The sequence below is a fragment of the Sphaerodactylus townsendi genome, linkage group LG04 (genome assembly GCF_021028975.2).
Source record: "Sphaerodactylus townsendi isolate TG3544 linkage group LG04, MPM_Stown_v2.3, whole genome shotgun sequence".
NCBI lineage: Eukaryota > Metazoa > Chordata > Lepidosauria > Squamata > Sphaerodactylidae > Sphaerodactylus > Sphaerodactylus townsendi.
In genome coordinates this window covers 83,730,430-83,744,506 of record NC_059428.1, presented here as the reverse complement: position 1 = coordinate 83,744,506, position 14,077 = coordinate 83,730,430, and the positions used below count along the sequence as shown (strand labels likewise).

The 14,077-nt window shown below is 40.2% G+C and overlaps 1 protein-coding gene across 3 annotated transcripts in view; it reads right to left on the bottom strand.

Annotated features, from left to right (window-relative positions):
* SCML2 (Scm polycomb group protein like 2) overlaps window positions 1–14,077 on the bottom strand; it is a 72,685-nt gene that overhangs the window by 28,924 nt on the left and 29,684 nt on the right. For all 3 annotated transcript variants that reach the window (XM_048495527.1, XM_048495528.1, XM_048495526.1), the window contains exons 6-7: window positions 6,085–6,173; window positions 4,299–4,542 (exon numbers count right to left, since the gene is read on the bottom strand). In XM_048495527.1, coding sequence (XP_048351484.1) covers window positions 4,299–4,542; window positions 6,085–6,173 — 333 coding nt within the window. The remainder of the gene's footprint in view (window positions 1–4,298; window positions 4,543–6,084; window positions 6,174–14,077) is intronic.

Sequence of the window (14,077 nt, the reverse complement as noted above, 5' to 3'; positions counted from 1 at the left end):
CACTTAGCTTTATATTTTCCTTCTGACAATTCCCATGGAATCTGTGGGGGTAGTTTTGGGATAGATGAGGGCTAACAAACTGAACCTTAATCCCAAAAACTGGAGATATTTCTCAAGGGGGGGGGGGGTTGACCAAGGAATTGGGATGACTTTGTTCTGTATTGGGTTGTACTGCCCCCCCCCCCAAAGCAGGTTTGTAGCTTAGGGTGTTGCTGGACCCAGGCTTCCAGTTGGTTAAACAGGTTGCAGAGGTGAGAAAAATCTTAGAACTATCTTGATTAGATAGGTAGAAACATCTTATAAACATCTTGATTAGATTACTGCAACACATGGTATGAGGAGCTATCCTTGAAGAATGCTGACTGAGGTGGGTGTAGAGTCCATATCACTCCAGTCTTGTTCCATATACACTAGTTCTGCTTCTGGGCTGATAGAGACCTTCAGGGTCTTAAATGGCTTGAGGCCAGCATGTCTGAAGGATAGCCTTCTCCCATACAAACTTACCCACCCACTCCAGTCATCACTGGAGGCCCTTCTTGGGTGCCCCCACCATCTGATGCTAGATGGGTGACAACCTGAGAAAGAGTCTTCTTGGTCATGGGGGCACCTCAGGGAGACCCATTTGCCTTCCTCTATTGTTGGTCTTCCACCAGCAGGCAAAGAGATTTTTCTTTTGTTTGGCATTCTCACATGGTTATTGGCCTTCTTCCCTGGTTATGTTATATGTGTTTGTGTTTCATACGATTATTTTACATACAATTTATTTTAAATGAAGTTTTAACACTGAAATGTTTTGATGTTTTGAAATTTGCAGCATGGGGGACCCTATGTGGGTGGGAAGACAGTCTAAAATATTTTAAATTAATTAATTAAATATTTGTGATCAATGTTTCCTCATCATGAATAATAGTAAACAACACACAATTGTGGGCAAGTGCCAGATTCAGGATTGGATGCAGCCAGCCTTTTCAGTCTATCTCACCCAATTCCATTCCTTATTCCAGCTCTCATTACACATTTATTTCATCAAGGCAGGTATCACCATCTCTAACATAACCTTTTCAGCAGTCAGCCAACCCCCCCGCCCCATCCCCTTTGCATCATTGGAAAAGCTGATGGGATCTAACTCACAATTTTCGGAATATAATTTCTATCATCTATTCCTAAATGTCATGTTTCAAAATACATTTTGAAAGCATTTTCAAGCTAGTTATCAGCAATTTCCATGATACACTGTAATTATATACAAATCACAAATATTCAATAAATTGTATCTTAGCAAATATCAGAATGCATCATAAATGTACATTAATGTAAGATATGTGCAAAACATTTTGTCACTATCCGGAATGCATTCACTGAAGTAAGCTTCGAGTACATTCGCTTGAAGTAAGATCTAAAAATAAAAACCTGTAATTATAGGACACACTGTACACACACATTGTTGAAAATTCCCTTAAACAAACTTATTCCTTAAAGTATAAAAGTATTTATCAAGAGTAAAAGTCTTTAACCAAAATTTAACCAAAATACAGGACAAATCAAAACAGCAAATCTTTCAAGATATAATTGAAGCACCCTCCCTTTAGCAGCAGAATATCTTTACCACACAGTAAAATACTGTTACGATATCATTGGCTAACAATTTTAATGGATTACTGTACAGTAAAAACCTGTGAGATCAACTGAGTTCAAAAATACAAAGAAAACAAGCCTCAACATCACATGTAAGAAGTAGAAATGGAGGTATGCATTTTTACACAATGAAACTTTCTCCTCTTTGTTTAGCAAGTGATATCTATCATTCATCATGCAGACTGGCAATGCAATAATAATGACTCCTAAAAATTGCTTCCTTTAAAACAGGATTTCCTACCTTTACATTCCAGAGATTGAAATATCACTTAGATGAGCCACTGAATGTTCAGGATCCAACCTGACCTGTCTGCTTTTTTTTCAAAAATGAGACTGAAAAAGCAAATCCGAAACAAAACCCATAAGCCTGGACTGAAAAGTGCTAGCAAATCAGAATGGACCTATTTACATTTGTTGGTTTAGGAGAAAGGGAAGGGGGGAGGTGACAGAGGGGAGTAGACTGTTAAAGCAATTCACTTATTGTCTGTGGACTCTACTGGCAAAGACCATCAGTCACCTGCCCACAGTTCCCTAACCCCTGCCTTCAGGAGGAGATCAAAGGTTAGATGGGGTCAAATACTTTGGAAAGAAGTGAAAGGACAGGCAAAAAAATCTAATTGCCAACTCGCCAAATCTGCAGACAAAGCTGACCCAACTGGGTCACAGATGTTAAAACCTTTAAAACAGTTTGTTGATCTCAAGGCTTTTTTAATCAATTAAAAAGGGAGAAATGACCGCCTGTGTTTGTAATTAATATATAGGGTATAGTTGAGAAGGGGAGGGTGGAAAGGCAGAGCAGCTTGTTTGCTCTTTTCAGGACACTGTTTTGCATTACAAAAGTCCTCTCAAATCTACACACAAAACAAAGCATTTAGTTTCTAGCTGTCTTGGCAAAACAATTAAGATATCAACCATTTAGGACTCCTGTATGCAATCTCTTGTCATGTCTTCAATCCTAAGCGATGACTTCACTACAGACTTTTGAAATATAATGCCTTCTTAACCTGAGCAACAATATATGCTTGCAACCATCATGAAAACAAGAGACAGTGGAAGCAAATGCTAGCATGCATTTTCTGCAATTAGAATACTGATGTAGATGCTCAGATAATTCTTTATACTACTTACACTAGAAATTAGCATGCCAGTCCTTCACCCCTGCTATAGTTTTCATTACTGTATCATTTTCAACTAACAGTATTACTGTAACATTATCCTCTACATCTATGGAAAGGAAATAATCTTTTATCAGGGCTAGAAAAGTACCACAAATCCTTAGGCAGTTGTTATATCATCAAAACTAGTATTTCCATGGCCATTCCAAGCAGATCTAACAAAATAAAAACAACACCCAGATATTTCAGAAGTCCAAATAAGAATAAATGCAAGATAGGGAAAAAAAATTTCAACCAACAAAAAAGTTTCCAAGATTTTGCTGGGGATCTAGACTAGACCCCTATTATGCCTCTGTTGCTAGCAGAGTCATTAAAGATGGAATGGTCACAGTTGAGACACCAGACACATACATCTCCTTCAGAGATCAACTGCCACATCAGCAGAAGAGAACAGAGAGTTCCAGTGGTAATGGGGGCAGAAGAATCCTTGAAGGGTAGCTACTAGACAATGGCAGTAGTGGAAGGTAACACTGGCAGATGATCTATAATAACAATGACAATGTCCCTTCAGCTAATTATGGTGAGTACTGCACAGAAGAAGGCAATAGTTAACCAATTCTGACCAATTCGTGCCTCAGAAACCCTATGATAAGGTCATCCAAACTGCAAAATGATACAGTGCTAGAAGATGGAACTCTCAGGTCGGATGACATTTAATCAGCTACTTGGGAAGGGTGCAGGATAAGTACGAGTAGCGTTATTCTTAATGAGACAACTGGACTAAAGCCCAAAAGATCAGTTGTTGATGTTAATGAATGCAATAGGAAGGTCCAAAGTTGCTCAACGCATATAATAGGAACATGGAATGAATGTTTCAAGGTAAGCTCAAAATCATAAAATGAGAAATGGAATGTTTAACCATTGCGGGAGAGTGAATTAAATTGGACTGGAACAGAACATTTTCAGCCAGAAAATTACTCAGGGCATAATATACACAGAAGAAACAGAGTTGTTCTAATAGTGAGATTGGATGAGATACAGGCAATCAGAGGCTACACTGCAAAGTTTGACCGAATAATATCAATCAGACTGCATGGGAATCCTATCAAGATAACCATCATTCAGGTTTATGCCCCAACGAAAGATGCCGATGAGGAAGAAATTGAAGGCTTTTATGCAAGTGTCCAGGAAGAAATTGATCACACACCTAAACAAGATGTCATGATAATCAGAGATGACTTGAATGCAAAAGTAGGGCGTAAAACAAAATCAAATAATGTTGAAGATTTCATGGAAGTTAACAACTATTAAAGACGTATGGAAAAATGTACTGTTTTTCCAAACTAGATCATTATGTATAGGAAAAATTGTGTAGTAAAGAAGATTTGAATAAAACAATTATGGAAAATACTCTAACTAAAGATTTTGTTGCACAACTGAATTATGGCAAAAATTACAAAAAGTGAACATGAGCAATATATTTTTATTAATTTAATCAAAGCTTTCAGATACAGTATTAAAACTAAAAACAATTTATCGGTTTCTTACCATTGTTCCCTGGTGGTTGTAGAGCATCTTTTGTTAAGTCACACCATCCAACTGGAAAGATATCCCGAGAATCATATTTACACCAATAGTCAAATGCCCCTCGCCAGCCATCAAAGGTAATAAAAATTTCATCTCCTTTAACATCCCCAATGGTTGCAGGACATATTAAAAAAGGGTTTTTTCTGTCTATTGCTTCTAATTTCATCCCAACTTTAAAACAATTTGGAGAAGGCTTTGGTGGTTCCTACAAAATAAAAAGATCCAAATATTTATGTAAATATAACATCTTGAAGAATATACATGTTCTATAACTATGTTCTATATGTTCTATAACATATTCTATAACTATGTGGCCTAAAGATACTCATGTTCCAAAAGAAATGCTAACTACACACAATATACAGGTGTTCTTCTCACTTTATCTATTGTCCCAATTGCCCTAATTACCACTCTCTCTCTCTCTCTCTCTCTCTCTCTCTCTCTGGTTTAAAGATAAGCCAGTAATTAAAAAGAAACAACGAACATTTTTTTTAATGAAAAAGATGTATCCTTACAGAAACAAAAATTAAAGTGTTGATGAAAAGGTACAATAGTCTTCAGTCTCATACTTGTCAATGTCAAAGGGGCCATGAACTGAACTCCTGAAGACTTTAAAGACTTTGCTGAAGCACATTTGTAAACTAGACTCTTATAAAGTCATTCAAACTTGGAAAACTTCAACGGAAGCTGAAATAATGAATTATGATGATGATGGCATCTCCATTTCCCTCCTGTTAACTTTCTGAATTGTGAAACTACTTTGTAATGTTAAGATGTAATAAAACATTGACAATTTTACACTGTTTTCGCCCCCAACCTGCCCCCTTCTCTTCATAAAGCACAGATTTGTACTGTTCTAGCTATGGTAATTCACTAAGTATGTTATGTATCAAGAAGTACGAAAAGACAAAGAAAGTTGGGACAATTTATGACAAAGGGAAGAGGAGGACATTAGATATAAATCCATCTGGCATATAGTGTTTGGTATGGATACAGTTCCCATTTTTCCTTCGGCACTTTTCACATGACCTCTCACCTGACAAACTCTGTCTATACCATTTCATCTTCCTTCTCTGGTCTCCCAATACTTTGGTTATTTTATTTATCTAGACCTCCCTTACCTATCTACCCTAGCTGCTTTCTGTACAATGTGAGATTTCTGGACATGCATACACAACCTTATACGTGATTCCTTTACACACAACAAAGATTATTTAACAAAAATATTTTAATTAGAATAGGAAGCGCATAACTTGTGTCAATAGAAAAGTTCACGAGTTCACCGTAGAAGAAGATAATGTAAAAAAAAAGACATATTACTGAAAATATATTCAATATTTCTTGATGCTAATTTTCAGCAACATTACAAAATGTTCACATTTATTGTATTCACTTATAACTGTGTGAACTCTCACATAGGTATAACATGTATTCTCAACCACTGGCATATGTCTTGAATTCGTGAAATATAAATCATGCTAATGGTGTTAGCTTAATATAGCGTACCTCTATAATATAAGCACAGTAGTCGGTGCTGTTATACATTCAGATTAAATATTATTTCCAGCTCAGTTCTGGAATTTGCAATGTTAATCAAAGTAAAAGCCATTCTTAAAGACTTCCTTGCATTTGGGTATTGAAAAAAAATAGTATAGTACAGTGGAATCATGCGTAAACAATGCAACTGTAACTCCTCTTTTAGAAAATGTTTACAAAACACAAACTATGAGATCTTTCAGTGCATTACCTTTCTAAACAATGCTGCAGATGCCATGTCAGCTCCATTTAGTGTTCTTAAGAGAAACATTGGCCAAGAAGATGCATTCATCTGGAATCCTACATTGACAACAGTAAATGAATAGTGCATACAGTTTTACAAAATGCAGGTTTGAAGGAAACAAGAGGCTTCATAATTGGTATATAACTCATAACAGGATACATTTGAATTAAAAAAAACCGGAATGGCTTTGCACTAGGAAATGCAACTATAACTAAGAAATACTAAATTAAGTTGTTGTTGCAACGCACAAGAATGTAGTATATTTAAAGCTAGGGTGAAATGGATAATTTTAATTTATACTTTACTATGAAAAAATAGGATGTTGAAACCAGAAGGTTCCATACCACAAGCATATAACTGAAGCACTTCCAGCATAAATAAAACAATTCAAATATATTGATAAAACTGATACAATAATCAAAAGCCACAACTGTACATTAAAACCAGAAAAACTTTCAGGTGAAAAAATGATAAAATCATAAATATCCTAAAAACAGATTTAAAAATAGTAACCAAACACAAACACCCTTCCTCATTACCTGGTACTTGCTCTATTTTCTTTTAGAGTCAGGAAAAAACATTTCCCATTTTCCTGGCTTTTAAATGAGGGGTTCCATCCTTTTAGTTATTGTTTTCAACAGCTCTAAGACTAGAAGCAGGCCACTTTGGGAATACTACTTTATGCTGCCTTTTCAGGCTGTTAGCTTAATCTTCTGCTGGTTTTAACAATGATAATTTTATGAAGGGTTTTTGTTTTTATGAAATTATTGTTGTTTTGTTTTTACTTTGTGAGCAACCTTTGGAACTCTGGAAAAGTGGTGTATAAACTTCCTAAATAAATAAACAAATCCAGAACTTTTAAAACAAAGTATAGGTACAATTTCTAAGTAGTTCAAAGTTTATAACAATCCTCTTGGCTTTACACCTTCCTTCCAAAGCAGAGCAGACATTCCAAGGTTAATCAAAAAGCTGTACAAGTCTCTTTGCTTGTCTTTATTTTATGGTTTCAGTGGTCATGGAGTTTTTTTAGAACCAATCAGAAAGTGGAAGGGGCTTGTGCAAATAGTACTTCCAAAATTAACTGTTTCCACACAATCATGTACATTTTGCTATCAACATAAACCTGGAAATCTTGAGAACAATATGTGGGTTACTGAAGCAGACAGTGGGCCACACAGATTTCCTGGCCTGTCCGATTTGGGGATTAAATATCTGTACAACAGATCAATAAGCACAAACATGGGGTTTTTTAAACTGTCCTCCCCCAAACAACCCCCCCCCCCGACCCCCAGTTATACTTGACAGGAAACAGACAGACTCTAATTATCAAATCTGTGGGGTTTATGTAATCTGCTCCAATATATAAAATGGAGATTTTGTCAGCTAAGATTCTCAAAATGAGTTTCATGGACAACAAAAGGGGTTTCTATTCATTATAAAGCAGTTTAATGTAAACTTATCCTAAAATATATAATTCACTAAGGCAGTGGAATGTCCAACAAGGAACCCACAACCAGTGGGCACGCAGGAGTCATGAAGTGAGTCCTGGATGCCCACTGGTGGCCAGCATTCCATCCACTCTCCTGCCTGCTGTCTCCCAACCCAGGGCCAAGCCAGCCTCTGCTGGGCCTGCCAACAGTCTCTCAGTTGTTTAACCCTCCTACCACCCCAACAGCCAGGCCACCATACTGGAGAAGTGGCACTTTGGAACGCACTGCTCTGCCGCCAACAGCCTCCCAGTTTTCCCACCACCATCCCCAAAAGCCAAGCCAGCTACTGGAGAAGTGGGCACCATTGGGCACACCCTCCTCTCATTCCAAATACCAGGCCTAACACCAACATCCTCACCTGCATAACCCTTCCCCACAAGCCACCCTGGCGCTCCCAGCGACAGCAGCGCCAAGTGAAAAAACAGAGGTGGCAAACCTGTGTGTACCTCACCTGCCTTCCCCCGACCCACCCTAAGCCTGGCCTGCTAGCCAGGATAGCATCCACACTCCTCTCCTGCAACAATCCTCCCACATCTCCCCCTCCCAACACCTACACAAGCCACCACAGCCTGCCCCAGTGCTGAGCAGTAGAACAGCAGAAGAAGCCCCATCCATCTCTCATCCACCTTCCCCCAACCCACCTGCAAGCACAGCCCAACACCCAGGCCAGCGTCTGCAGGTCACTGGACCCACTACCATGCTCTCCACCAGCAACAATCCTCCCGCCTCATAACACCCATTCAAGACAACCTGACTCACCCAATGCCAGCAGTGCCAGAGCAACCATGGATCTGTCCATCCCTCGCTCACCTTCCCCAGGATTCAAAGGACCCCATTCCCCCACAGCCTCCCCCACCCCTTCACACTTACCCAAGTCCTTGCGGGATTGCCCACAATAAGGTTAAGACCCCACCAGCTGGAGTTGGGGCATTCAAGTGATACTACAGCCCATGATGCAGAAGAATTCTTGCTTACCCCTCCCCCTTTGCTTGGGTCTGTTGCTGCTAATATTAAAATAAATTGCTTAAAATGGCTCTAACAATAATGGATAAGCATAGAGATGGGTTTTCTTGAAGTTGCTAAATACATCCTAAAATTCCAAACAACTGTATTTTGAACATTATAGTAATTTGTACATATGCTAATAGGAGGAAAGAAGCCAAATTGAAGATTTTGGCATTTCAAAATTTGCCAGCCCAAAACATTTTGCGTGCATGAAAATATTACACTGAAATGTGCTGCATTAGGTGAATCCACTGAAGCAAATGTATTGCTGGAATTACATGCACACAAGAGATAACCAATGCAAAAATTGCTAAAGATTTGAAAATGTTCTTTAAATGTATAGCTAGCATCTTTCTGCTAATTTTGGCATACTATGTTATGTTCATTTTTTATAGATATTTTGATCATTAGCACGAGGCCTTCAATAATTCCCAGAGGTTCATCTCAATTTGTGGAAACAAGAATTAAAGCAGCTTTTTATATACACATTTTTAGAGCAGCATTGTTATGTCCCAAGTAAAAAAAAACTTTTTCAAAAATTTGGGATGTAGATACATAAGTACTCTGCAAAATTTCAACAAAATTCATGACCTTTACACAATTTGTTCATTTGTTGTCAAGTGCCTTACAGGAAAGACAGAAATGAGGGCTCTGCCTGCCTCCTGACCCTTTCCCTACATGCAGTAGCAGACATACGGTAGATATATTACAGCATTTCGACATTCTACTAATGCACCAAGCTTCAGCATAGAAAAATTGCTGTTTTGCTGTTTCTGTTTCTTTCAAACCACACTGGAGCAACTGGAACTACTCTGTGCTCAGCTAAGAACTGTACAGATATGTACCTGCTAAGATATGTACAGAAAATATTTTCTTACTGACCTATGTGGTTTTTGTGCCGTTTCTTCTGACTTACGGTGACCCTATGAATCTCCAAAATATCCTGTCATTGGCAGCCTTGCTCAGGTCTTGCAAACAGAAGGCCATGGCCTTATGGAGGACTGGCCTGTACTGTCTATTTACTTCATTTATACACTTGCCTTTATTACCAGTGGAGACCCAAAGCCACTTAGATTGTCCTCCTCCGCTGTATTTTCTCTCCACAACAACCCAGTAGGGCAGATTAGACTGAGATTTTTAACTAGTATTAACATTGCAAGTCTTTTTGAACAAGGAGGATATCAAAAAACAAATATACATTATGGTGTCAGAGTAGCACACCTTTGTTTAGCTTTGTTTAGTTGATGTTTCCCCCACAAAAAAAACATAATTGCATCTAACATTTCCAGTGTTTTTATTCTGCAATAAAATTACCATTCAGCCCTTAGTTTTTATCATTACTTCAGCCCTTTACCGTTCAGCCCTTTACCATTTATCATTACTTCAGCTACCCCAGATCTTCAGCTACCCTGGGTCTCAACTCCAATGAGGAGTTCACCCTACAGCTTTAGCCCACTAAGTCTCTGTCAATATCACTGCCACTAGCAGGGCATTAACAGCACTGCAGTCTGATTGTGAGAGCCAGCATGGAAGCTTGCTGACTGACCTTGGGGCCAGACATACTGGCCTATTATGCATTTGTGCTCTGCCTCTCGGTAAGCACACATTTCCTTCAGTGCAGAGTTTCCATTATGGACATGTGTCACAGATTTGACATTCCTCATGGTTTCCAAAATCGGGCAAATTGTGCTATTTTCCCTGAGAAGCAGAGCAGCATCAGTTTTTCTTGCTTTGGGGTTTCCACCCCTCTCTGCCTTTCCCCCACCCACACAGAAGCAGTTCTGCTCACTCAGGCATTTCTAGGAGAATCAATAGGCCTTCTTTTGTTAAAATTTTTATACTAGCATTCCATCAAGGGATGATGGACCATTAAAGCAGGTAAAAAAAATTAAAGGGTGGCAAAAAAGGTGGGATTCAACCGAGCTTTACCAAGGGAACAAAACTGAGGAGAGTAGAAGGGGAGCCAGGAACCAAAATGGCAGCTAGGCTTTTTTGGCGAGGACCAGTCCCCGCTTTTGAGGCTGATTTACAATCCTCAAGCATCCAACGGGGTTTTTAAATGTCCCGATTTTTGGAAGGCTGCCGCACTGCCTTCTGGGGCGCTCCCCTTTTCCTGCCCTGTCACAGGGCGGGGAATGGAGTGCCCCAGAAGGCAAAGCGCGGCAGCCGCGAGGAGGCTGGACGCACTGCCTTCTGGGAAACTCCCCCGTGACAGTGGCGGGAAACAGGGGTTTGGCAGTGTGGCAGCCTTCCGTACGGCGCTGCCGGGGCGACTGCCTTTCTGGGGCTCCCCTTTCCCACCCTGTCACAGGGCGGGAAACAGGGGAGCGCCCCAGAAGGCAGTGCGCCCCAAGTGCTGCCGACTCTTGCGATGTCGCGCATGGTGTCCCCGGCTTTAAAAAGGTTAGGAAAAATCCTGAGTCACCCCTTTTTAAAGGCTAGGCTCACAGCAAGCAGTGGAGCACTTCCTCATCTGTAAACAGAGAAATGCGGGGAGACTCCACTGCGGAGCCGAGAGCCTCCAAGTAAGAACAGCATGCATAATGGGCCAAACTCTCAGCCTAACCAATTTACAAGGTTGATGTGACAATAAAATGGAAGGGAAGAGAACAATGTGATCTGGAAAAGTACAATGGGCATTGAAGGAAATGAGCAGGAAAATCCACACAGGATTAGTCTGTATAGTCCAGCATGCTGTTAAATGCAATGGTGTGTTTATGAGGATGTCTAAAGTCACCAGGCTGACACTGTGTGTCACCATCACCTGCTATTCAGTAGAACACTGCCTCCAAATACCAAAGTTTAATTAAGTTGTCAATGTTAACAGCCACTGACATACCCATCCACCATTAATTAGGCTGGGCCTTGATCAATTTTCTTTGGCTCTAAGAAGCAGCCCAAGAATGTAGGAGCCACAATCATTTTTCAGCCTTCTGTTGTTTTTTGTATTTTTATTTTAATGACCATCTTTTCCTTGAGAAAGGCAATTAATGTTCCTTCACTGCAAAGTGAGGCAGCTCAATTTGTTACACCGTGTTTCCCCGAAAATAAGACAGTGTCTTATATTAATTTTTGCTCCCAAAGATGCGCTATGTCTTATTTTCAGAGGATGTCTTATTTTTCCACTCCACAGCTGCATGCTCTGGTATTCTGTTCGACAGGCATTCTTCCAAACAAAAACTTTGCTACGTCTTACTTTCAGGGAATGCTTTATATTTAGCACTTCAGCAAAACCTCTACTACGTCTTATTTTCGGGAAAACAGGGTATTAACTGATTCATCTTTCCTGTCTTTCCCATCTTTGTCTACCTTGGCTTCCACTTCAGCATTTCTGAAGCTGAGGCAGATGCGGTTTTTAGAGATGATTTTGGAAGTGCAAGCCAGAGCTTGGGAAAGGCCCTTGAATGGCATGAAATCAGCTTCCACTTTTCCCTCTCCCACCTTCTTTCTCTGTCCCCTGCTCAGGAGCAAAAGAAAGGGAACTGCTCAAGTCAACTTGTCAGAATAATGCAGCCAATTACCTCTGATCTCCTTGAACAGAAAGCTGTCCAGCCAGACTGCCATTTTGCCTATCCCCACCCACACCCCTGCAGCTTGCTTGTTGATTATGCAGCAGATGGAACTGACACTGTGGGTGGGAGACGAGCAGGAAAACCCCTTCCAGAAGCTGGACAAAGACTCATCTCCCTCGCTTTCCCTATGAAGGGAAGCAAAAAGTTGCACTTTTAACAGGTTTTGGGATACATGAGCAGACTCTGATTGGAGATGCGGTGAGTTTTGAAGAGGGAGAAACATGTGCGTAACCAATAACCCTACCCGAAGGGAATGTATGCTCAACGTGAAGGAGAACATAAGTGGCTCAAGAGGAAGTCATACATAAGTGCATAAATGCACATGATTTTATTGGAGCTATGACAAAGGTATTATAGTATATGAACAAACAAACAGGAAACCTGCAAGGATTTGTGGAGGGAATTTAATTTTTACTTCCTCAATTCTTTTACAATCTATACTTTACATCTTGTGGTTCCTGAGTGTGTGGACGAGATACTTGGACAGGTGAGATCTGACACCTATGTTCTTCACCCTTGGCCTTCCTGCTGGAGGGGGATTGGCTGAAAGGGTAAGGGGAGTGGTAAATGCTTCCTTGAGAGTGGGAGTGCTCAAGGAAGCAGTGAGTTCTGAAGAAAAAAACCCATCCCTGATCCCTGCTATGTTAAAGAACCTCTTGCAAGTTGACAATTTTCAGTTCTTGAGAAGGGCAATTAAGCAGGCTGTTGCCTCTCAGTTTCATGGGCTCTTGAAAAAGACTAATTTTCTGGACCCATTTCAATCTGGTTTCAGGCCACAATCTGGAACAGAGACTTCTGCTTCATTAAAAACTAGATTGGGAGAATGTGACCCTGCTAATTCTGCTGCATCTCTCATCTGCAGTCAGTACTATCAACCCTAGTATCCTACTGAGCCTCCTCTCAACACCCTAGGAGTAAGGGGCGCTCATGGCAGTTCAATGGGGTTCAATGAAAAAAGGTAGTGTTAGGGGATTTTTGATCTACCTGCGGGCCTATGGGGTATCCCAGGGTTCTATTTTATACTCCATGCTATTTAATATCTGTCTGTCTACCATATTTATTTATGTTTATTACCTATAAGAAGGCAGTGGGAGAGGTCATTAGGAGGTAAAGGCTACAGTGTCACCAAAATGTAGATGATACCCAGCTCTACCTTTCTTTTTCACAAATTTTGAGAATGCTGTTGATGTTCTGAACTGGTGCTGGGAGTCAGTAATGAGCTACCTGAAGATTAACAAGCTGAAACTTAAATCCTGACAAGTCAGAGGTTTTCTGGGTTGGTAGAAAGGCAGACTGGGGGCTCCTGTCTTGGATAAATTTATATTCCCATTGAAAAGCCAGGTCTTCAGCTTGGGAATACAGTTTGACACAGCATTCACCTTAGAAAACCAAATGGCTGTGGCAGTTCTGACTGCTTTTGCCCAGTCTCAGCTGGTGCATCAGCTGTGCCAAATCCTGGTTCAGTCAGATCTAGCCACAGTGATCCATGGTTTAATTACATCTAGACTGGACTACTGCAATGTGCTATACTTGGGTCTGCTCTTGGAGAAGTGTTCGGAAACTGCAGGTAGTACAGAAAGCTGTGGCTAGACCGCTGGTTTGGGCCAGCAACTGGTAATATAGGTTATGTGGAATATTTGCATTTATTGTAGGCATTCTATTATTCCATTCTGTATGTTTGGCTAATATTGCTACAATTAAGTGCAATTTTATACTGTCTAGAATTTTCTTTTTTTCCCTAAAATATCCAGATCTCAGCTTTTCTTCCAAATTTGCTTAGGACTCTATCTCTTTGTTACACAGCCCAAGAACAATGCACTGTAGGCTGAATCCAGCCCAAGAACAATCCACTGTAGGCTGAAATTTGGGCATGTTAGTCTATGCAAGCGTTAA